We start from the raw sequence: 23,414 nt of genomic DNA on the forward strand, positions 1-23,414 counted from the left end.
AAACATTTCTCCCACTGATGCTACATCCAGATGAACAGAATAAACATTTTGGATGGTGGATGGAGTAAGATACACAGGGCTTCTTTCATTCATTTTACCATGAATCTACTGATTCTGCATTTAAGCTGAGAAGCATTTATTTTTGATTGACTGTATATTTGGTGCCTCAGTCTGTTTCCTTTCTAGACAAACATGAGTAAAGTTTGTGCTTTCTCTTTTTTATTTTGGACTTTTACAATCATCATCATCCTTCATTAAATTTGGTCTTCAATGGCCAATGTGTTGTAAACTGGAAGAGTGCCCAATCCTACATCTCCCACACTGCAACTGCGTAGTATCTTTTTGGAATTTTTGTAACTGCTACTGTAACCTTTCACTCCCCCTCTTTACTTTTCTGAGACAGAAAAAATGCAATGCTTCTTAGTTCCCAGCATGATGAGAAAACTGTCCCCGAATTATGAAATAAATAGAGCTGCCCTTTTTATTGTTGATATACCAGTTAAAGGTCAATTATGTTTAGTTATTGAAGCACAAATATTACCAATCCAGTTTCAAAACAAATAATTTAATATGTATAATATTTATATACACAGGTTAACAAGACTTTGTACAACTGTTGCAAAATTGGTCCACGCAGAGTTACATGCACAAGGGCACAGACAGAGAAGACAGATGGATTCTAGATATACAAACATGGAGTTTGGGTTGAGGTCGCACACATTTTTTTTAACCATTCCAATTTTTCATTCCTGAAACTTGTGTTTACAAAACAGGGGAACCTTCTGGGAAGGAATCAAAAAAATACTGAAACTGTGAAAAAGAACAAAAAGCTAACATCACTCAGATGAGACTGTGTGGTTTTGGTTTTAAGGACATGGTCTGCTTTCTGCTTTTAGCTGCTTTCTTGTCTCTGTAACACTGAAATTAAGTATGAGTTCACAATATGATAAACAACAAATATTTATCATGTTTGCACACTGCTGACACCGTATGATTACACAAACAGAGAAAAAACACAAAAAATTGGCATGACTTCATATAGCTGCCTTGAAAACGTATGACGAAACAGGTTTTATTATAGCTCTGGCCCTCCTCATGCAACACACACACACACACACATACTGGGAAACACAATAGTCTTACTGTATACTCTAGGTTTGCATATTTGTATTTGTCTTGACCATGCAGGTATTTTTAAGTCTAAAAAGTCCAATCATCCAGCGAGAGACTGCGTGGTGATTAGTCAAAACCAGTAGGCAAAAGGAACACCAGTTAAAGTATTCCAGAGTCAGGCTGCAGAGGAAAAAAAAGATGACATCTTTACTGTGACTTGCTATAACTAGAGCAGCAACAGCTCTTCAGCTAAATCTCAAATGTCTGCTGTGGTTTTCTCTCAAATGTATATTACCACATAGCACTTTTACATTTATACTGTTGTAGATTTTCATTCCAAAAGGTTGCAGCCTCTTTATTTATTGCATACAATAAATGAGGAATCTAGAGTTCTGTAGTGTGCAAACCATTATTTCTTCTTCATCTCATTCCTTCAGCACTGCACCTGCTCCATTGACAGATGAAGATGTGCGTGGATTTTCTTTTGGTTCACAAGATTATGAATGCAGCTTTCTCACTAATGTAGCTAGCCTCCATCTTTTATGTGGTTTATATGAAGTGTCTATGACATCAGTTGTTGTCAGGAGTGCTATTTCTTTCCTCATTTTTGAAGAAGTGTGTATTTGATTTTTTTAAGCAGTTTTATTTCTGACCATGTTTGTAGGAGAGAAAAATCTGCAGCACATGGGGGGGAGTGCAGTATGTGAAAATAAGATAAAAATCCCAGTACCGTGCATTATTGTTGTCACTTTGGAATGACATTGCAATTGCACACAATGACATTTTTTTCCAGTGACACATTACATCTCCAATAGAATATTCTGGAGACAGTTTTCTGCTTGTGGTGACAACTGAGACACAGTGTTAGTGAGTAAAGGCCAAGTGCTTGGTATTCATTAGTGTGGATGAAACAGACTGGTTAAACTACCACTGTGTGGCGACGCCATGCTCTCATCTTGTCCTGCAGGTCTAGGCCTGATCTCCTTAGGACGACAGTGGAATGTCCTGAGGAACTCTGATCTATCCATCCTGATGAAGAGGAGATGAGAAGGGGAACCTTCTGTGCACAGTGAGGTAGGGACCTGGGACCTGGCTCTCCCTCAGTCATTCTGACTACCTTCACACCATCATCTCTACATCCTCTTACACTATCCTCATTCCTGCCCAGCTCAAGGTCAAGATTCATGGACACAGCCCTTGTCCTCCCACCTCTAGTTTTCCTATAGCAGATTGGTGCTGACTGGTGCTGAGCAGTTTCACTCTGGCTGCTGACGTTGCATGACCTGGTGGGTAATACCCAGAAAGGAATGGTCTGATATCCTCTGGCCAGACTGTGTTTAAAATGGGAAGGAGCGTTCCTGAGAGGTGGTGATTTTGAGCATGCGGTGTGGATCTGATGGGTTGAGTCAGAGCCTCTATTTGGATAAAGCTGTGATGGCGGTAAGTTCGTTCTTTGGCTGTTCCTCCTTTTTGACCTCTTTGCATCACTGCCTGCTCCTTCTCTCACTTTTGCTTTAGCTTCTTCTCCTCCTACCAGTGAGATCTTTCCCTCTATCCTTTCGTCAGTTTTAAGGATGGTTTGTTCTCCCTCAACTTCATCTAGCTCTCCTCTGTCTTCTTTTTCCCCTACCCCTCCTTCTTCACCATATTTGCTGGCTTTGGCTGGTTCATGCGCAGAATTCTCATCAGTGTTTCTGCTCACTGTGTGGATACTTGGACTTTTTTTATGTTTGTGGGTGACGGCAGCGATGATGGACTTGGTGTTTGGATCTTTTTTGGATGCAGAGGAAAGCTGAAAGGTTACCACTTGTAAGTATTTGTAATTCTGTTTTTTCTATTGCAAAATGTGATATCCTATTCCAAGAATTAGCACCTACCTTTAACTTAAGAGAATCGCTGGTGGTGGAACCTGATAGAAAGGAAAAAGTAAGTTACTTGATGTCATCACTGGATGGTAGTAATGTTAGGATGTTCACAAAATATAAAAACATGTAAATAAACAGAAATCACAGCACAAGCTGCTTTCAAAAAGGCAAAGTGGAAAAAATAATAGTTGTGGAAAGAGCACAAATGGTTAAATGAATCCAAAGAAAGAGCAAACACATAGGAAGGAAGACCTGGTCCTACCGAAGAGGTTGATCCACTGTCTCAGCTAGAAAAAAGAACAGAAAGGCCCAGAAGACGAGAATAGAGGAAAAAGTAGGAAACATTGTCAGTATCTACAAGCACAAACAGAACAGAGGTCTGCTGGGAAAGAAAAATGCTGTCAATTGATGAGGCTACAGAATTATGAATAAGGAGGGGAGGTTAAGACTTTCCAACTGAAGCAGTGAGGCTCTTTTCTTCAAGTTGTAGGTAAGCAGTGTTTCCATTGCTCATCTGAATTAACCAAAAATTGGCCAGAGTCTGTGTTCAGTGAGGAAATAGTGAACTACTCAGTGATTTCTCCTAAAGCCCGTGTACAAATGTTTCAACATTTCTGTGTCGCTAGTGTTGAATGCAGTGGGGTTAGATTGTCAAACAGTGTCTGAACCCCTGCATACTCTTGCTGGGTATTTTTGTGCACCAGGAGAACCCAGGACTCACTGCACCAAAAAAGGGTCTGGCAGTAGGTTTAAGGAATTTATTTGAATACCTAATGGCAGTCAGGCTGCCTTTATCTAGTCTTTGCCTAGAGGTCTGTGGGTTCTTTCATGGATATGCCTCCCCTGACGATGACCCTTGACCAAACTGGTAATGCTGAGCGATGTTACGCACAGCATAACGTTGGCCACGTCTTCTCCAGACTATTTTATGCCTGTCAAAGGTGACCAGGTGAAGATGCTGCCATCTTTGAAATGTACAGGGCACTAGTGGTCGACCTATCAATTCTGGTATTCTATAGCAAATGCCAGTTGGGCTCCATGGTCCCAGGCAGTGAGCAAAATGCTGAAGCATTAAGACTTCTTTTCACTGGATCTAAGGGACCCGGCCCAACTGCTGAAAAACCTCACACCATAATCCCTCCTCCACCAAACCTTACACTTGGCACAATGCAGTCAGACAAGTACCATTCTCCTGGCAACTGCCAAACCCAGACTCTTCCAGCGGGCTGCCAGACATAGAAGCATGATTTTTTACTCCAGATATTGTCACTCCGTCTCTACTGCTCTAGCGTACATCCATTACTTTGCATTGTGCTCGGTCATGCAAGGTTTGGAAGCAGCTGCTAGGCCATGACAACACATTCCATTAAGCTCTCTACCCACTGTTCTTGAGCTACTCTGAAAGCTCACGAGAATCTAGCTGCTTCACAATGTGCGCACAATTGAATCTGACTGTAGGTGAAGCATTAAAGGACTCCTTGCAGCAGCCCCCCACTCCTCACCTGATGCCTCTCTTGGCATGCCCGGCTTGCCAATGTTGGTCAGCAGATGGTCAATGTTGGGCAAAGGCTGTATGTCCCAATTATCATCTGGGGCCTACAGTCACACACAAATGCACACAGACACACACACACGCATATATATCCAGCAGACATAAAAGAAGTGAGGACATCTGAATGCATACAGTCATTCATGGTGTTTTCTGTTCATTTGGGTGACAAGAGCCCATACCTTCTCTTCCTTATCAAGCTCTTCATTACTGAAGAACCAGTCATACTGTTGGAGAAAGGAAACAGAGAATATACAGTTGGTATCAAGGAAATTCTGCTGCACTGTTTTGAATCATATTTATCAAATAGATTCTAGTTGCTTATGTAAACAAGGAGTCCTTTATAGTCCTATATAGATTTTATAGTTGCATATTATTCTGATAGAACACTTTGCTCTCAGACAGCAGGCTTACTTGCGGTTCCTAGAATATTTAAAAGCAGAATGGGAGTCTCTAATCTCTCCTGTGGAACCTGTACCCAGTTTGGGTTCAGGAGACAGACACGTTCTACTTTTAGGATTAAACTTAACATTTCCTTTCTTTGTTTCTTTGTTTCTTTCCTTTTTACCAAAAGCAGGTTAGCGCTGGATCGGTGTACCCTGAACCATTCCTTAGTTATGCTGCTATATGCTCAGGTTGCTGGATGATTTCCCATGATGCACTGAGATCTTCTCCGTGTTTGCTTATGTGCCACTATCACAGTGGTTCCCAAACTTTTTTTGCCAGGCCCCCCTTTTTCACAAGAAAAATGTTCGCGCCCCCCCTGTGGGAGTGTCCCCCCAAGAGGGACAATGGACCCCCTAATGATCCTCTACCCAATCACACGAGCCAAGGTGTAAAAACAGGTTTAGGTCACAATCAGCCAAAGTTTCGGGTGAGCTCATTGTGAAACCTAGCCCCACCCTATCATGTGATTTCCCAGACACCTTAATGCCCACTCACATCCTGGGCCATTTGACCTTAGGAAATGAGGTAAGGAAAGTCCAGACGCTTTTCTTTCCAAGCTCCTTAGACTATGATGACCTGGATGACTGAGAACCTTCACAGACATATTCAGACATATTCCTTTCCACAGGGCCTGGTGGCGCCAGTGTCCGGCAGCCTCACCTCTGTCAGTGCACCCCAGGGTGGCTGTGGCTACAACGTAGCTTGCCATCACCAGTGTGTGAATGTGTGCGTGAATGGGTGGATGACTGGATGTGTAAAGCGCTTTGGGGTCCTTAGGGACTAGTAAAGCGCTCTACAAATACAGGCCATTTACCATTTACCATTCACAGTTCCCAAGTGTTTGCTTATAAAGGATTGCTTGATTATTGAAGTTTTTTCTGTAATATTGTAGGGTCTTACAGTCTAAATACTGTCTTACAGTATAAAGCACCTTCAAACAGAACTTGCACTATATAAGTAGAACTGAACCACTAAAGCAACTTTGACATAGCCTTCTTGACACAAAGAAAATTTGCATCTCTGGCTACAATTGAACCAACAACCTTTCACTTACTAATTGAATGTACAGTATTATCCGCTACACCACTGGAGGCAGAACTGAGTGCAGAACTGAATGCAGCACTACTGCATGGTGTTAATGCATAAAACACAACTGGCTAGTCACAGAGGTGCAACTGGAGCAAGCAGCTGGTGGTTCTTACATGCAGGATAAGGGTCTCTACTATTTTGTAGCGATCAGGCATGTGGGTGACCATGTCTGTCATGTTGTCCTCTGATGTCCTCACCAGAGTGGGTCCAAACACCAGGGCTAGATTTCTTGGCTCCATCTGGAAATAATATTAAAACTTCATTTTATCCCACCAAAAAAACACGATTCAATTGATGGGACTGAAGTTAAGGTTACCTTATTTTTTTCAGAGTGATCTGCTACCTTCTTAAGGTGACCCAACAGAAACTTAAGGGTGTGATAATAATGATCTGGGAGTTCATGGATCTAGAAAGAAGCAGTGGGTATATATAGAGAGAGTTTTGCTATCGAAAAAAGACAGAAGTATGTTCACTTCTCTGTTCTCTGCCCTCTTTTACCAGTTTCTTCATTGTCTTTAATCTCTCTTCTCCATCTTCAATCCGGTTGGCATCAATGAAGTGATTGTATTTATCTGTAGGCAGAGATAATGGATGACTAACTAACTAGCTACAAGTGATTTTCTAAAATTCTGAAAATCATATGCCAAAACATTCAGTGGCTTTGTAACTTGCCATATGAAGAAAAATTTTATTTTTTATCCAAGCAACAGAACATTATACAATACATACTCATTAAAAATTATTTGACATTTCACTGTAAACAAATGTCTGGACTCACCATCAGTAAACAGAGGCTCAGGCAGTTTTCGGAAGAATGTTTTAAGTAGACTGCTGATAACATTCAGGTCTTGCCATCTCTGTGAGGACATGAAGAGGAGGCTTTAGGATTATAGTAACCCACACAGCAAGCAGGTCTGGCCCGGATCTGGTATCAAGCCGGCACTGCTGGCTGACTTCTGGCATGAGAAGACGTATGTCATCCAGATATGGGCCAGGCCTGGCATAGATGGCACTGTCTATGTGATGGCATGCCATATCTGGCTCAATTGTGGTTTGGGTTATATGGCCCAGGCTCATAGAAAACAGGTCTGGCCCGGATCTGTCATCAAGCTGGTACTTCTGACTGACTGGTGTCATGGCAGGGTGTATGTCAACCAGATGTGCACCAGGTCTGGCAATGATGGCACTATTTATGTTCCTATTTTCCTATTTTAGTTATAAGATCCAAATGTCATGTTGCAATACTATACCGCTATGGTAGCCAACGTTTCAAATGCAGGTTTGACAGGTTTGTGAGTGTACACTTTATCCAAAACCTAGTGAGGGTTTACTCATTTTTGATAGTGGGTGGCTGTAGCTCAGGAGGTAGAGCAGGTCCTCTCCTGATCGGAAGGTTAGTGGTTCGATCCCTGGTTGCTCCAGTCTGCATGTTGAGAGTGTGAATGTGTATGAATGCAGTTAGGAAGCACTCAGGAGAAAGTGTGTGAACAGTGGCGTGTCTAGAAAATTTTTGTTGGGGGGGCCAGGTAGGGGCACAGATTTGGAGAAGGGTGGCAGATGTAATTGGCAGATAATGTTAAAAAAAAAATTCTACCAACAGTTAACCATCATTCAATAACCCTGTAAACCTAATAACTGAATTTGCTTTTGACTCTTATTAGAATGAGATTTTAACCACTACGGTGCAAAGTTTTTAGATACTGCGTTGATGAAGTACAAGAGATACAATCAGTGCTTTGTCAGTGTTTATTCAGCGTTCAAGGACAGCAATATTTGCATAGTATTTTTACTGACATATAGTGCACATATGTTTTGGGCAAAAACATTTTTGAATATTAAAATACGAACATTTTTAACATACAGTTGGCAAATTAGCCAATGCAAAACTTTATCTGCCTATTAAAAAAAGAAGATAATCTTCTCACAAACTGGTGTTTGATTTTGAAACAGGAAAAAGTGGGGAAACAAATGAAAAGACTAACATTTGAATGAAACCTGAAAGCAAGTAAATACTTTCTATGCTGCCTTATGATAAACTTTGGTAATATTGATGTATAAAGAACAACACTGGCTGATGATGAAATACAGTCAGCTGGCATGGTGACAGTGCCAGTATTAACCTGCAGGGCTGGACTGGGACAAAAAATTGGGCATTTTGACCAGAGACCAGCCCACCAGGTATTAAAGCCATAAAGCCTTTGAATGAAAACGAACGCTGTTGTGACAGTGATGTACACCGTCTTGTTGGTTTATGTATGATTTCTATCAATTTTACGTCAGATAAAAACTTTGTTCGCAAGATTCAGATAATTATTTAATAAAAGCTAGATATTTTAAATGAGAATAAGTAAGAAAAGTATTATAGTAGTATATATCTTTGTGCCCCCCTTTCCCTGTTAATGCCCTAACCTGGCCCCCTGGCATAACTTTGCTAGATCCGCCCCTGCACAGTTACCAGCTGTCAGCTACATAGAAAAGGATCCTGGTGTTATTTGTCTCTCAGAAACAGTTCATAACTTCAACTCATTCATGTGACCTAAAAGATAAACCTGTTTCTCCATCACCTGTTCAGCTCTGATGATTCAGTAAGGACATCTCCTGGTTTCATCTGCATGTTTCCCTCTCACCACATATCCAAACAGACATCATGACCAGCAGCTTTTACAGCTGTGGCTCCAGCAAACATCAGCTGATACTAGAAATTAATATTAAATAAATTCTAACAACAGCTGATCAAGCTTAAACGTGCTGCTGTTGTTTAGCGCGACATCCGGCGGTTTCCTCTTTCTGGCGCAAAGTGGGCGATAAACAAACAAGAGAGAAAAGCCGATCAGCTGATCATTGATCAGTTTCATGATTGAAGTAGCAACAGGAGAGGGAGGGGGGAGAATGAGAGAAGAGGAGGCAGCTGTGCAGCAAAGACACAGAATAACTCCAGCTTTGTGTCTTTTTCATTCTAGCTGAAGTCCGGGACAAACTGCGTCTCTTCTCAGCTCAATACAAAACCTGTAATATTTTCTCTGAATGAGGGACCATTCCATTTTTTAAGGAGCCGTTGGCAACTCTACTAACTAACCTTATGAATAAAATAAAGTTCAACATCAGTTACATCATAGCACCCACCCAGCTGTATAGAAACTCTGTCATGCTAGCTAGCACGCAGTACGAGTTATTGTAACTGACTGTAAAAAGTCAGCACAACGAAAATAAACTCCACCTAAACTTGGTTTATATCTGACCCAGATAGACTGCAGGTCATAACTTCTTACCTGAAGTTCAGTTCACCTGACACTCGAACCGGCAGCCGCCTCGGGTCTCTCCTCCTCCTGCCTACCCTTCCCTCATCCACCTGCTAGCCGCCGTGGAAGCTCCGCCATGCTCGATGGCCAGTCCAGCTATATTAAACTGTTAATCTTTCGCCGAAAAACTGTTTTCTGTGGTGCTGTCTTTCGTGCTTGGCTCTCCTACCTTTGCTAACATGATGCTCATAGCGCAGAAGCCGATGCTGCATTCACTTACACTCGGATATCTGAGCTTCACTGTGAAAACATAATCGTACATTTGATATTTCATTGGATTTTATTGTTTTGGCTTCGGGGTGGCACCTGGGGTGGCCAGTCTGGTTGGGGGGGTGGCCTGTGCCCCCCCAGGCCACCCCGCTGGACACGCCACAGTGTGTGAAAGTTGTAAGCAATCTTTAAGCAATCTGGGAGAGTAGAAAAGTGCTATATAAGAATCAGTCAATTCGCTGTCTGAACAGAGTTTCGTCATGTTCTGGCACATTGTTATTACATGGCTTGATTAAGGTACACATTAGGCTGACATCTGAGGCCAGAGCTGAAACTGTTCTGGGCCAGCAGTGTGTCTGCAACTGGCCTATGTGTGGGCCACCAAAGGGCCGTCATTCTTTGCGGTATGTGGGCCATGTGTAAGCACACTGTGTGGGCCAGATCTGGGCCATACTAATTTTGCTATGTGGGAATGACCTAATCTATCAAAATTACACATGGGTTTACCGTAATAAAATCTGTTTCAAGTATGGCATAGAAAAACTTCTATTGAAAGTGGCGGCAATCTGTTCTTTAGGTCATCCCAAAAAAGTGGATTCTTTTCATCGGGACGTAGCGTTTTCAGGGGACGAAATGTTTCGTCACTCATCCAGGTGACTTCTTCAGTCTCAGCTGACCACAGGTTTCCCCAACCTTTAAGCAGTACATTTGCACAGTGACTGAAACTAGCACCACTAGCGAACAATGGGCTGTGAGGCCAGTTCCTTGATCATTAATATGCAAATTGTCATGGTCATTGATCAACAACCACTGATCAAAGACCATAGATCAGTGATCAATGGTCATTGATCAGTGGCCATGAGTACCATTCACAGAGAGTTGGGGAATGGCTGCAATCACAGCATTGTAAGATGGCAAAGGTTTACCCTTTAGGTCACCTCTTCAATTCATAGATGGTCTTTCCTCCCTGGTGAACTTGATGTGTTGGTCCACAGAGTTTGTTCACGGTGCTGACCACATTAACTCGGTGGACCAACACATCAAATTCACCAGGGAGGATATGAAAAATGACAGGTAGCATGATCATTGATCAGAATTTCACAATTTTTCAATTAGGACTTGATAGGTTTGGATAACTTTTTTCCCCTAAAAAATTAAAACTGCATTTCAAATGTCCTTGGGTTATCTTTGTCTAATATTAAAATTAATTTGATGATTTGAAATAATTAAGAGTTAGAAAAAAAAGGTGCTGAAGTTACTCAAAGGGAAGACAAAAGAAATAACTTCAGCTCCTGTCCTATAATCTAAGGCATCCCTCGGAATGCCTTAGATTATAGTCTTTACTGGTATGTACTTTCAATCTGACCTGCCACAGTCAGACTTTATCTTCATTGTGTTAAAAATTTCCTTTATAGTTTTCTAATAATTTAATCTGTTTCAGATGCGAAATTTTGAACATTTAAAAAACTCATCATGATGTAACATTAGTTTCTGTAGTCTGCTAAGCAAAGCAGGGCTCGTTTCCATACCTCTTCAGCAGTGTTCAAGTCCATGCCCTTGTTGAGATGCTCCTGCAAGTTAGACACCATGGCATTGTTGCCCGGTACACGGTATATACCAGTGTACTCCAGACCAGTTGCCTCTACGACACCACAACACATCTCCACTATTAGAGGAACAAACTGATAAGAGAAAGCAAGGGAGACAAAAGAGGGAAAAATAGACAAGAAAGAAAACTATTTCAACAAACAGATTTTCACCTAAAACCTCAGCATCACGTGGCAATCATACTCCATCTGAACATATACATTATTTGAAATAAGTTATGTCCAGAACAGTTGCTTTAGGGGCTTGTCTCTGTCTGTTCCATTGATCTTTTCGGGAAAAGTGAGGACCTTGGACAATAAGATGGACAAGATTAGTGAGCAAATTAAGAGAATGAGAAAATACCGTGTTCTCTGCTCTAACAGTGCCTCCACAGGGTCCAGTTTCAGCTCAACAACTGAGCCTGCCTTTTTGATTATTTTATTTAACTGGAATTATTAAACAAAAGGCAAACTTTTTCAAGCATAGCACCCTTCGGAGGAAGCTCATTTCTGCCGCTTGTATCCGCGATCTCGTTCTTTCGGTCACTACCCACAGCTCATGGCCATAGGTGGGGGTAGGGACGTAGATTGACCGGTAAGTTGAGAGCTTCGCTTTTACACTCAGCTCCCTCTTCACCACGACGGACCGGTGCAGCGTCCGCATCACTGCAGCCGCAGCACCAATCCGTCTGTCGATCTCCGGCTCCCTTCTCCCATCACTCGCGAACAAGACCCCGAGATACTTGAACTCCTCCACTTGGGGCAGGAACTCATCCCCGACCCGGAGTGGGCACTCCACCCTTTTCCGGCTGAGAACCATGGCCTCAGATTTGGAGGCGCTGATCCTCATTCCCGCTGCTTCACACTCGGCTGCGAACCGTTCCAGTGCGAGCTGGAGGCCTTCACCCGATGAAGCCAACAGAACCACATCATCCGCAAAAAGCAGAGATGAGATTCTGAGGCCACCGAAGTGAAGGCCCTCCGCCACTTGGCTGCGTCTAGAAATCCTGTCCATAAAAATTATGAACAGAAGCGGTGACAAAGGGCAGCCCTGGCGGAGCCCATCACCCACTGGGAACGAGTCCGACTTATTGCCGGCAATGCGAACCAAACTCTTGCAACGGTTGTATAGGGATCGAATGGCCCGTAGCAATGGGCCAGACACCCCATACTCCCGCAAACACCTCCCACAGGACACCCGAGGGACACGGTCGAATGCCTTCTCCAAGTCCACAAAACACATGTAGACTGGTTGGGCAAACTCCCATGCACCCTCAAGTATCCTTGAGAGGATAAAGAGCTGGTCCAGTGTTCCGCGACCAGGACGAAAACCGCATTGTTCCTCCAGTATCCGAGGTTCGACTAGCGGACGAACTCTCCTTTCCAGCACCCTGGCATAGACTTTCCCAGGGAGGCTGAGGAGTGTGATCCCCTGTGGTTGGAACACACCCTCCGGTCTCCCTTCTTAAAGATGGGGACCACCACCCCGGTCTGCCAGTCCAGGGTACTGCCCCTGATCTCCACGCAACATTGTAGAGGCGTGTCAACCAGGACAGCCCTACAACGTCCAGAGCCTTCAGGAACTCAGGGCGGACCTCATCAACACCAGGGGCTCTGCCACCAAGGAGTTGTTTAACTGCCTCAGTGACCTCGCCCCCGGAAATTGGCGGGTCAGTCCCCTCATCCCCAGACTCTGCTTCCTCCTCGGAAAACGTGTCAGTGGGATTAAGGAGGTCCTCAGTATTCCTTCCACCGCCTGACAATTTTCTCAGTCGACGTCAGCAGCGCTCCGCCAGCACTATACACAGTGCAGGTAGAGCACCGCTTTCCCCTCCTGAGACGCCTGACGGTTTGCCAGAATCTCTTCGAAGCAGTCCGAAAGTCTTTTTCCATGGCCTCTCCGAACTCCTCCCACACCCGAGTTTTTGCTTCAGCCACTGCCCGAGTCGCATTCCGCTTGGCCTGTCGATACCTGTCGGCTGCCTCCGGAGTCCCACAGGCTAACCAAGCCCGATAGGACTCCTTCTTCAGCCTGGTGGCTCCCTTCACCTCTGGTGTCCACCATTTGGTTCGGGGATTACCACCACGGCAGGCACCAACCACCTTGCGGCCACAGCTCAATGCAGCGGCTTCGGCGATGGAGACGCTGAACATGGTCCATTCGGACTCAATGTCCCCAGTCTCCCTCGGAATGCTGTTGAAGCTCTGCCGGAGGTGTGCGTTGAAGATCCCGCGGACTGGGGCCTCTGCTAGACGTTCCCAGCACACCCTCACTACGCGTTTAGGTGCACCGGGTCTGTCCAGCGTCCTCCCCCGCCACCTGATCCAACTCACCACCAGGTGGTGATCAGTTGACAGCTCAGCCCCTCTCTTTACCCGAGTGTCTAGAACATATGGTCGCAGGTCTGGTGATACGATTACAAAATCGATCATCGACCTGCGGCCTAGAGCATCCTGGTGCCACGTGCACTTATGGACACTCTTATGTTCGAACAAGGTGTTCGTTATGGCCAAACTGTGATTTGCACAGAAGTCCAATAACAAAACACCGCCGGATTCAGATCAGGAGGCCGTTCCTCCCAATCACGCCCCAGGTCTCGCTGTTGTTACCCACGTGAGCATTGAAATCTCCCAGCAGGACAACAGAGTCTCCAGGTGGGGCACCTTCCAGCACCCCCCAGGGACTCTAAGAAGGCTGGGTACTCTGAACTGCCACTCGGCGCATAAGCGCAGATGACAGTCAGGACCCGTTCCCCGACCCTGAGGCGCAGGGAACAAACCCTCTCATCCACCGGAAAAACCCCAACGTGCGGCAGCAAGCCGAGGGATATTAGAATACCCACCCCAGCCTGCCGCCTCACCAGGGGCAACTCCAGACTGAGACAGAGTCCAGCCCCTCTCCAGGAGACTGGTTCCAGAGCCCAAGCCATGCGTAGAGGTGAGCCCGACTATATCTAGCCGGTACCTCTCAACCTCACGCACTAACTCAGGCTCCTTCCCCACCAGAGAGGTGACATTCCATGCCCCTATTGTTGGTCTTGCCAGCCGGGGATCAGTCCGCCAGGGCCTCCGCTCCTGGCCGCCGCCCGGCACACAATGCACCCGACCCCTATGGCGCCTCCTGCGGGTGGTGGGCCTGCGGGAGGATGGGCCCATGTCTCCTCTTCGGGCTGTGCCCGGCCGGGCCCCATGGACTAAGGCCCGGCCACCAGACGCCACCGGGCACCCTCCCGGGCCTGGCTCCAGGGCGGGCCCCGGTAACCCTATCCCGGGCAGGGTAAACTGTTCCCTCGATGTTCTCTTCATAAGGGTCTTCTGAATCGCTCTTTGTCTGGTCCCTCACCCAGGACCAATTTGCCATGGGAGACCCTACCAGGGGGCAAAAGCCCCCAGACAACATAGCCCCTGGGATCCCTGGGACACACAAACCCCTCCACCACGATAAGGTAGCCATTAAAACTTGTCCGAGATTTTTAGTAGATATACCTATGGTATCAGTTTGAAATCCTAGGTGAATGCTTTCTCGAGTTATCGCATTCGTAAGATTTTCAGAAAACTTGAATACATCAGTTTCAGTAAAATACCTATCATACTTTCCAATGAACTACACGTCTTCGGTTTACTTAAAATCTCATTTACAAACCTATTTTATTGTACATCATTTTAAAACAAACTCTGTTTTTTCCTGCTAACTTGTTTTAATGACTTACAGAAACAATAAAGTTTACCAATGAAAAAACAGATTTACAATAGACCCAAGACAAAAAATAAATGTATAGGTCTGCTCCACTTTAATTTGACAGTTTGATTTTGGGATTATTTAATGATTCTGCTTGTAGCCAGGCAGTTTTTTTTTTTGTATGAATTTTGACTTACTTTATGGTTGACAGCAGGCTGACAGTCCTCGAGTCGTACACCAAAAGCCTTTGGAACACCTGTCTTCTTGGCCTTCTTCATGATGTTGATGCTCCACAGTGCCTTGTTATCATCTGAGTCACACAGATGTGGATAAATGGAAACATAATTAAGTTAAGCATTTTTGTTGTTTTGATTTGTGATATATACTGCAGAACACAAACCAGAGTCATGTTTAGATCCTCCAGATCTGGAAGCTCTGTTCACTGAAGTGTTGTCAGTTTTTGCCAGAAAGAAGGGCGGCATCATACGATGGGCTCTGGGAGAGGAGTCTAGCTTACTACCTGTCAGACTACACAAAAGAGAACAACAAAGTTAGGCAATTTTTAACCTCATCATGTTGGTTTAGGTGTGGATGTTCGTTTAAGTGGATGTAACAAGGTTAACAGAAGTTGTTAGTTTTGATTAATAAATAAAAAGGTGCAGTGGGTTTGATACACTATATTGCCAAAAGTATATATCCATCTTTACAAGCATATGCACTTGAGTGACATTGATTGCTAGGGAGGCTGTAGCTCAGGAGGTAGAGCAGGTCATCTACTAACTGGACGGTTGGTGGTTTGATCCCTGGCTGCCCCTAGTCTGCATGCCAAATATCTTTAGGCAAGATGTTAACCCCATTTAATTCATAGTGTTTCTATTATGCCAGCACTCTTTGCAGCTATAACAGCTCCACCTCTTCTCAGAACATTTTCCACAAAGTTTAGGAGTGGGATTATTATTATTAGAGTTATTTGTGACCATTCTTGCAGAAGCGGATTTGTAAGGTCATACACTGATAACGGACACAAAGACTTGGCTTCTCATTCTAATTCCTCCCAAAGGTGTTCTGTTGAGGTCAGTACTCTGTGCAGGCCAGTCAACTTCTTCCACATCCCACTTGCTCATTTATGTCTTTATGGACCTTGCTTTTTGGACTGGTCCAGTTCCCACAAAATTGGGAGCATGAAGTTGTCATGACATGGACACTCCAGTGACACTTAAAGTACTAGGAAACAACTTTATTAAGTGACCAACGCGTTTTGGCTTGTGGCCTTCATCAGGGTCATAAAATGTCAATGTTTAAATAAAAACACAGGAAACAGAAAAAAAAATGGGACAAAAAAATCCAAGTGGACCAATTACACCTTCACATGAAGTTGTCCAAATGGTGTCTGGGTGGCATGGTGGCATGGTGGTTAGGACTGTTGCCTCACAGAAACCTCAGTTTGACTCCACCCTCTGGCAAGGGCCTTTCTATGTGGAGTTTGTTCTCCCCATGTCTCCATGGGTTCTCTCCAGGTACTCCAGCTTCCTCCCACAGTCCAAAGGCATACAAGTAGTGGGGTTGCATTAATTGGTGATTCTAAATTGCCCACAGGTGTGAATGTGAGTGTGAATGGTTGTCTGTCTCTCTGTGTTAACCCTGCATCAGACTGGCAATCTGTACAGGGTGTAACTTGCCTCTCACCCTGTGGTAGCTTGGATAGGCTCCAGTCCTCTGCAAAGTGTAAGAGAATGGATGGATAGTCATGTGGCACTGAGAGTTCCTTTCACTGAAAAAGCCCCCCACACCATATTCCCCCCTACACCAGTCAGATAAGTACCATTCCCCTGGCAACCACCAGACTCCTTCATCAGATTGCCAGACAGAGAAGTATGATTCTTCACTCCAGAGAACATGTCTCTATTGCTCTAATGTCCAGTGGCAGCGAGGTTTACACTACTGCATTTGATGCTTTGGATTGCACAGTGATCTAATTCTTGGATGCAGCTGCTCAGCCATGGAAACCCATTCTATGAAGCTCTCTACACACTGCTCGTGATCAAATCAGGAAGGCCAAATGAAGTTTAGAGAAAGTTGGCACCCTCTATGCACTATGTGACTTCTGCTGACCCTGCTCAGTGATTTTACATGGCCTAACACTCTGTGGCACAGTTGACGTCTTTGTTATGAAACCAATAACAGTTAACTGCGGAATATTTTCTAGAGGGCAGTTTAATGACCGGACTTGTTGCACAAATGGCATCCTATCACGGTACCATGCAGGAATTCACTGTGCTCCTGAGAGTGATCCTGCCATGGTCTGGTAGTCCTCGCCAGTCAACCTGCCCGTGTGTTATATTTTTTCTATCTTCATTGTCAAGGCTCCCATCCCGGTCCCCGTTTCCCTCCTTTATGTGTATGTGTGTTTGAGTGTGTGCGTGTGTTTCCAGAGTGGCGGTTTACGGGCGTCATCAGGCCGGAATCTTATATATATATATGAAGTGCTGGAGTTTTCACCATTCACACCACGGTCCACAAGCACTGTGCGGGAGTCAGGAGCACCACAACAGAAGCCACGCTTTTTGGAAATTGTCACATTACTATCACTATTCACTATCTTCACTATAAATAAACTCACTCTCTCTTTTGGAAAGTCCTGCATTTGGGTCCCGTTCTTGGCCTGAACCTGACAGACCCATTCTTTCATTCTTTGTAGAAGCAGTCTACATGCCTATGTACTTGATTTTATACACCTGTGGCCATGGAAGTGATTGGAACACCTGAATTCAATGATTTGGATGGGTGAGTGAATACTTTTGGCAATATTTTGGGAAATGCTCTGTATATTCCAAATTCTTTTCATGATGACTACAGTTTTATGTTGTACCTTTTTATTCGTAATTTTGGGAAATTGCAGTTTAAAGTATGATTTGTGACAATCTTCAAGCCCAGAATTACAGTGACTTCTAATTACTGTAAGGTGCAGACTTTTTACTTAATATAATTCTTCATCCTGACCTGTGTTTCTTGTAGTCATTCAGCTTCTTGTTGATGAGAGCCTGTCTTGAGAAACCAATCTCCTATAAAGAATGAAAGCCACAAATTAGTTTGGTGTATGTGTTTGTGCAGCCAGTGCAAACTAACAAAATATTATTCATACCTCGTTATCTGTTTTGCTATTCTCCCTAATAACCTTGATCCATGCCAGCATGTCATCGTTATCCTCAGCCTGAAGCAGGTACTCGCAGAAATCCTGTGTGGTCAACCTCAAGGTGTGTTTCCGTTTGGTTTCACTGTAGGCAATGTCAATCAAGCAGCAGCGGATGCTGATTGGACAATGTTCAACCTGACCGGGTTCTGCTCCTGCCCCGTGAATCACTGCATCTCGCTTGTCTTTGTAAAGGAAGAGTGAATGGGAGCGGAGAACAGAGAAGGCGCGTCTCCAGGGTCGCATACTCCCACCAACTTTCTGTCGTGAAGAAAGATGAAGAGAAGGCATAACCTTAAAAAAACAGTACCGTTTAGCAACTGAAACTACCTGATTGGCTCGCTGAAACTCATTTCTTCTTACTTGAGGGTATATGGAAATTTGCCCAACCAACTTGAAGGAGGCATTTGAAGAGAGGTGTGTGTGTGTGTGATTGTGTGTGTTGGTCCATTTGGTCTGACAACTGCAATGAAAATTTGGTTTGCGTTGTTAGCAATAACTCAAAACTCATTCCTGGTGGGTGTTATTGGTCTTCTCCAGGGCTGATAATGTTTATGTCTTTTGTGGAAAGACTTTCTAGGTGTAGCCAGGAGACAGGTGTTTTCTTTGGTGATCTCAGAAACCCCTCTCTCCTTTTCAGCAAACACTAAGTGGAAAGTCGGAATTAGTGTCCTTACATAAGAGCTGCCCATCTCTTTTTAGTTTGCTGTCACAACACCTGGACATGGACAAGCATTAGAAAAGACATCCTACATCAATGCAGACACAGTGGTTTTTTTTTCTTTTATTTTTACCTTTCCCTTCTCTGTGAGAATCTGTTTGTAGTGCAGCCAGCCCTCCTTGTGAACATCACTGAAGGTGATGATACCCAGCTCAGAGGTGGAGTGGCGCTTGGATCGGGCGTCCTCTTGGGCTTGCAGACTTTCCAAAGACTGAAACACAATGTGGAAGTATTATGTTTCGATCTAACAAGACTGGTCCATCTTCAAAAAGCAGGACGTGGAGACCTTCACTCAGTCAGGCCTTTTCTACATTAAGTGCATCATCACTCACATCCCCCAAAAGACTGGTATAGACAGCCTTATTGACTACAGACCTATAGCCCTTGTGTCTGTAATCATGAAGTGTGTTGAGTGGATAGTGTCACAGCACATCAAAAACTCTCTACTCCCCTCCCTCAACCCCCACCAGTTTGCTTACAGAGCAAATCAGTCCACAGAGGATGCCATCACCATCACCCTTCACAGAGCACTGAGCCATCTGGAGAACAAGAAGAGCTATGTGTGCGTGCTCTTCGTGGGCTATAGCTCAGAATTCAACACCATAATCCTAGGCATCCTCACCATCAAACTGGACCATCTTCAGATCCTTCCCTGCCACCTGCTCCTGGATCAAAGACTTCCTCACCAACCAGTCTCAGTAACTCCATTTCTGGGAACCCACATCTCTGATCTCACCTGGACTCACAACACCAACAACCCGGTAAAGAAGGCCCAGCAGTGGCTGCACTTCCTCTGTCTTGAGGAAGAATAATCTGGACCAGAAGCTGCTGTTGGCCTTCTACTGCTCGTCAGTGGAGAGTGTGCTCTCCTACTGCCTGGGTGTTTGGTATGCAGGGGCTATTGCCTACCCTTGGCTATTGCCAGATCCTCCTGTCTCAGGAAAACCAGGGCCATCACAGGGGACCCCTTGCACCCTGCTCACCACCTGTTTGACCCGCTGCCCTCTGGTTGGCACCACAGGTCAATCAGGTCCAACACCTTCAGTCTAACAAACAGTTTCTTCCCCTGGGCCATTTGGACTGTTGACAAACCCCCACACCCCTCTCTGCCCACTCACCTCACTAATCTGAGCCGTGGTCTGAGTAACTCCCATCACAGACTCTACTCAGACCAAGTATTTTCTTTTCTTTGCACTACTTCCAAGCACTTTGCAACTTGTTCTTTGTGTGCCTTTCTCTTTTTTTTTTCTATATATCCCTCTTGATTGTATATATTTCTCCTGTTTGCTATTTATTCCTGTTGCTATTTATATTTTATTCCAGCACAGTTGGTGTGGAGCACCCACAATTTCGTTGTACATGTACAATAACAATAAAGGGCTATTCTGTTCTATTCTATTCTATTCTATTCTATTCTTATGGAACTTACAAAGACAGTGGTTACTGGGTTCCTGTAAACACCAGTGAACTAAATATAGAAAACAATGGATATGACAATATCCAGGTCAAGTATTTAGAAATGAGAGTGACTCACCCCATCCGTGAAAAAGCTCTTGACCCTTTTCGGTAGTTTACTGTGGAGCAGACAGCAAACAAGTTACAGATATAGACATGTTCAATAAAATTCAAGTTTTTCAAGTTTTATTGATTACTCTGTATTATTTGGTTGAACTAGAAGATTAACTTGACCTTTTTTCCACAGTAAGTCTGACTTGGCATGAATGTTTGCATGAACACTCTCATTACCCATTCCTTTTAGCCTTTTTGATTTCACTATTGTGTCGGAATCACTGGATTCAGGAGGTTCCGTAATAATTTTGAATCAGCTTTGACCAATGAGCAAAATTACCTGCATATGTAATTGCAGGTAAAAATGTGTAAAAAATAATTAGAAAAAGTTGTTCAGATGCTTACATGCATATGAAATTGACTGACATTCCATTCTTAAGCCATAACATTTAATATAATGTCAGCACCATTTGTAGCTATGACAGCTTCAACTTTTCTGGGAAAGCTTTCCACAAATTTTAGGAGTGCATTATGGGAATTTGTGACCATTCCCCCAGAAGTGCATTTGTGATGTCAAACATTGATGGCCAAGAAAGCTTGGCTCACAGTCTCTGCTCTAATTCATCCCGACAGTGTTCTATTGGACTGAGGTCAGGACTCTATGCAAGCTACTCAAGTTCTTCCACACCAAACTTGCTCATGCATGTCTTTATCAACCTTCCATTGTCCACTGGTGCACAGTCATGTTGGAACAGGAAGGGATCATTCCCAAATTGTTCCCACAAAGTTCGGAGCATGGAATTGTCTTGGTCAAAAATGTCTTGGTATTCCATTTTACTGGAACTAAGAGAACAAGCCCAACTCCTGAAAAACAAACTTACAACATAGTCCCCCCTCCATCAAACTTTACACTTGGCACAATGCAGACAGACAAGTATCTGCAGAGAGCTGGCGACCTCTCCTCACTATACACCTTACCACCCACTGACTTTTCTCTGTGATTTTCAGTGGCCTACCACTTTGTGGCTAAGTTGCTGTCTTTCCCAACTTTGATATAATGACACTAAAGTTGATTTTATGGTCAAGGAGAGAAAGTGTGTTTGCTGTCCGCTCCACTTCAGGGACAGCCCATCTGCCTGCAGTGAGCTCTGTTGTCGCTTTACATTCTTTTAATACTTTGGGAGCACTGAGTCCAGACTATATATCTGAACTACTTGTTAAGTACACTGCTGTTCGCTGTCTTGGCTCATAAGCTCAAAATCTATTAGTTGTCCCTTGTACAAGACTTAATCCAGTCTGTGGCACCAAGGCTCATTCCAGCTCTTAAAAAGTAAAAAAAAAAAACTTCTGTTGACATACTTTTGTTATATGTTTTTATTTATTTTTAACATGATTCTGTATGACATCAACCGTGTTTTAATTGTTGTACAATGTTTGACTTTTACTCTGTGAAAACATGTCGACTTCCTGAGACTCGGATATTCATTTATGTCCTCTGTAGTGGACACACAAATCACAAAAAACGTTAAAGTGAAAGAAATCTTACACCTCCTGAGTTCCTGAGATGGAAAACGGCCTATATCTGGAATGATGCAAAGCCATCAAATTTAATTTCCAGGATTCTTGACTTACGAGAAGACAGGGCTTTCTTCCCTGAAGGTGTTGAGACCCTCGTCACAGGACCTGGATCTCTCAGTGGTGATGGCGAGTAGGTAAGAGGAGCGTCGATTTTTAATACTACCTGTAAATACACAAGGTAAATCAGAGAGAAAAAGAGGAGAAGGAGACAGAAGCCGGGGTTACAACAAAAAAGCCAACATTTGACTGAGAGAGGCAGAGGCAGAGGTGGAAGTGAAGATGACCTGAGAACTTAACACAACAGAGCAGGCTGCTACAATGTGCCTAGAGATCAGTACTAGGATTGGTGGATTCACTTGCAAGGTCATCATCACATGTAAGCAAAAATGCATGAAAGGTCAGAGATTAAACAGTGACAAGATAAGCCCAATAGTTTCCTCAGGTGAGGTTATGGTTGGTAAAGCGTGAGGTTCAATGAAGGGAAAAATCATCTCAAATATATATTAGTATAATATCTCCATCTTAATGAAGAGAAAACAGTAGTTCTTGTTGTGTCACAGACAGGTTTGTGCCTAAGATATTAGAAACTCTTGCCACATTTGTGAAATCTCCTATCAGGAGACTTGGGGTAACCTTGGCTCAGTTGTAACTTTGGAAGCTCATGTTAAAACCTGCTCTTATCACTTAAGAAACATTGGCAAGTTCCACTGTGTCATGCTCTGAACCAGACATTGTGAATCACGCCTTTATTTCAACATAACTGGATTAATATAATTCATTGTTTACTTGTCTTAAGAAAACTTCCTATAAAAAAATATATATAGGTTGTTCACAATGCTGCTGAAAGGCTTCTGAGTATGTTTTCCAAGTATTTACATTTTACACTGTTGCTAATTCAGTTCAGATTAACTTCAGAGAGCACTTTAAGATTCTGGTTTTGACTTTTAGACAAACACCAGCGTACATCAGTGAAATCTGTACATCCTTTAAGTCATATGGCCAGGGGCTATTGACCACATGACTTAACACCATACTCAATGGCACACAGCCATACACAACCTTGTATGGCTGTGCCTCCAAGCTCTGGAACGCTCACCTACTGAGCCTGAGATCTGGACTCAGTGATGTCTTGCGAAAAGTAACTAAAACTCACCTAGAACTCTTTTTAGAGTTGCTTTTGTGTAACTTTTGTTTTGATTTGTTTCTTCAAACATTTTTGATGTGAAGCACTTTGTGATATTTATCTCGTTCTTAACATCACTTTAGCGTCTAATCTAGAAACATTTTTTCACAAGAAGAATTTAAACTAGACTTCTCCAAAAGTTGAATCTGCTCATCTGGACGTAGCGTTTTGTGGGAGAAACGTTTCGTCACTCATCCAAGTGACTTCTTCAGTCTCAGCTGACTGCAGGTTTCCCCAAACCTTATAAACAGTACATTTGCATAATGACTGAAACCAGCCCACTGAAGGAACAATGGGCTGTGAGGTCAGTTCCTTAATCATAATTATGCAAATTCCCATGACCATTGATCAACAATCACTGACCAAAACCCACTGATCAAAGAACACTGATCAATG

The 23,414-nt window shown here is 43.7% G+C and overlaps 1 protein-coding gene across 3 annotated transcripts in view; it reads right to left on the minus strand.

Annotated features, from left to right (window-relative positions):
- Window positions 1-549: 549 nt before the first annotated feature.
- Window positions 550-23,414, minus strand: part of LOC116313535 (rho GTPase-activating protein 21-A-like) — a 79,950-nt gene continuing 57,085 nt past the window's right edge. For all 3 annotated transcript variants that reach the window (XM_039616716.1, XM_039616715.1, XM_039616714.1), the window contains exons 8-23: window positions 21,890-21,998; window positions 20,283-20,322; window positions 18,822-18,959; window positions 17,980-18,288; window positions 17,838-17,899; window positions 15,238-15,365; window positions 15,035-15,147; window positions 11,102-11,254; window positions 6,842-6,920; window positions 6,562-6,635; window positions 6,380-6,469; window positions 6,177-6,302; window positions 4,710-4,754; window positions 4,481-4,574; window positions 2,991-3,022; window positions 550-2,905 (exon numbers count right to left, since the gene is read on the minus strand). In XM_039616716.1, the coding sequence (XP_039472650.1) occupies window positions 2,033-2,905; window positions 2,991-3,022; window positions 4,481-4,574; window positions 4,710-4,754; window positions 6,177-6,302; window positions 6,380-6,469; window positions 6,562-6,635; window positions 6,842-6,920; window positions 11,102-11,254; window positions 15,035-15,147; window positions 15,238-15,365; window positions 17,838-17,899; window positions 17,980-18,288; window positions 18,822-18,959; window positions 20,283-20,322; window positions 21,890-21,998 (2,465 nt within the window). In that variant the 3' untranslated portion in view covers window positions 550-2,032. The remainder of the gene's footprint in view (window positions 2,906-2,990; window positions 3,023-4,480; window positions 4,575-4,709; window positions 4,755-6,176; window positions 6,303-6,379; window positions 6,470-6,561; window positions 6,636-6,841; window positions 6,921-11,101; window positions 11,255-15,034; window positions 15,148-15,237; window positions 15,366-17,837; window positions 17,900-17,979; window positions 18,289-18,821; window positions 18,960-20,282; window positions 20,323-21,889; window positions 21,999-23,414) is intronic.

Source organism: Oreochromis aureus, linkage group 8 (assembly GCF_013358895.1).
Source record: "Oreochromis aureus strain Israel breed Guangdong linkage group 8, ZZ_aureus, whole genome shotgun sequence".
Lineage (NCBI taxonomy): Eukaryota > Metazoa > Chordata > Actinopteri > Cichliformes > Cichlidae > Oreochromis > Oreochromis aureus.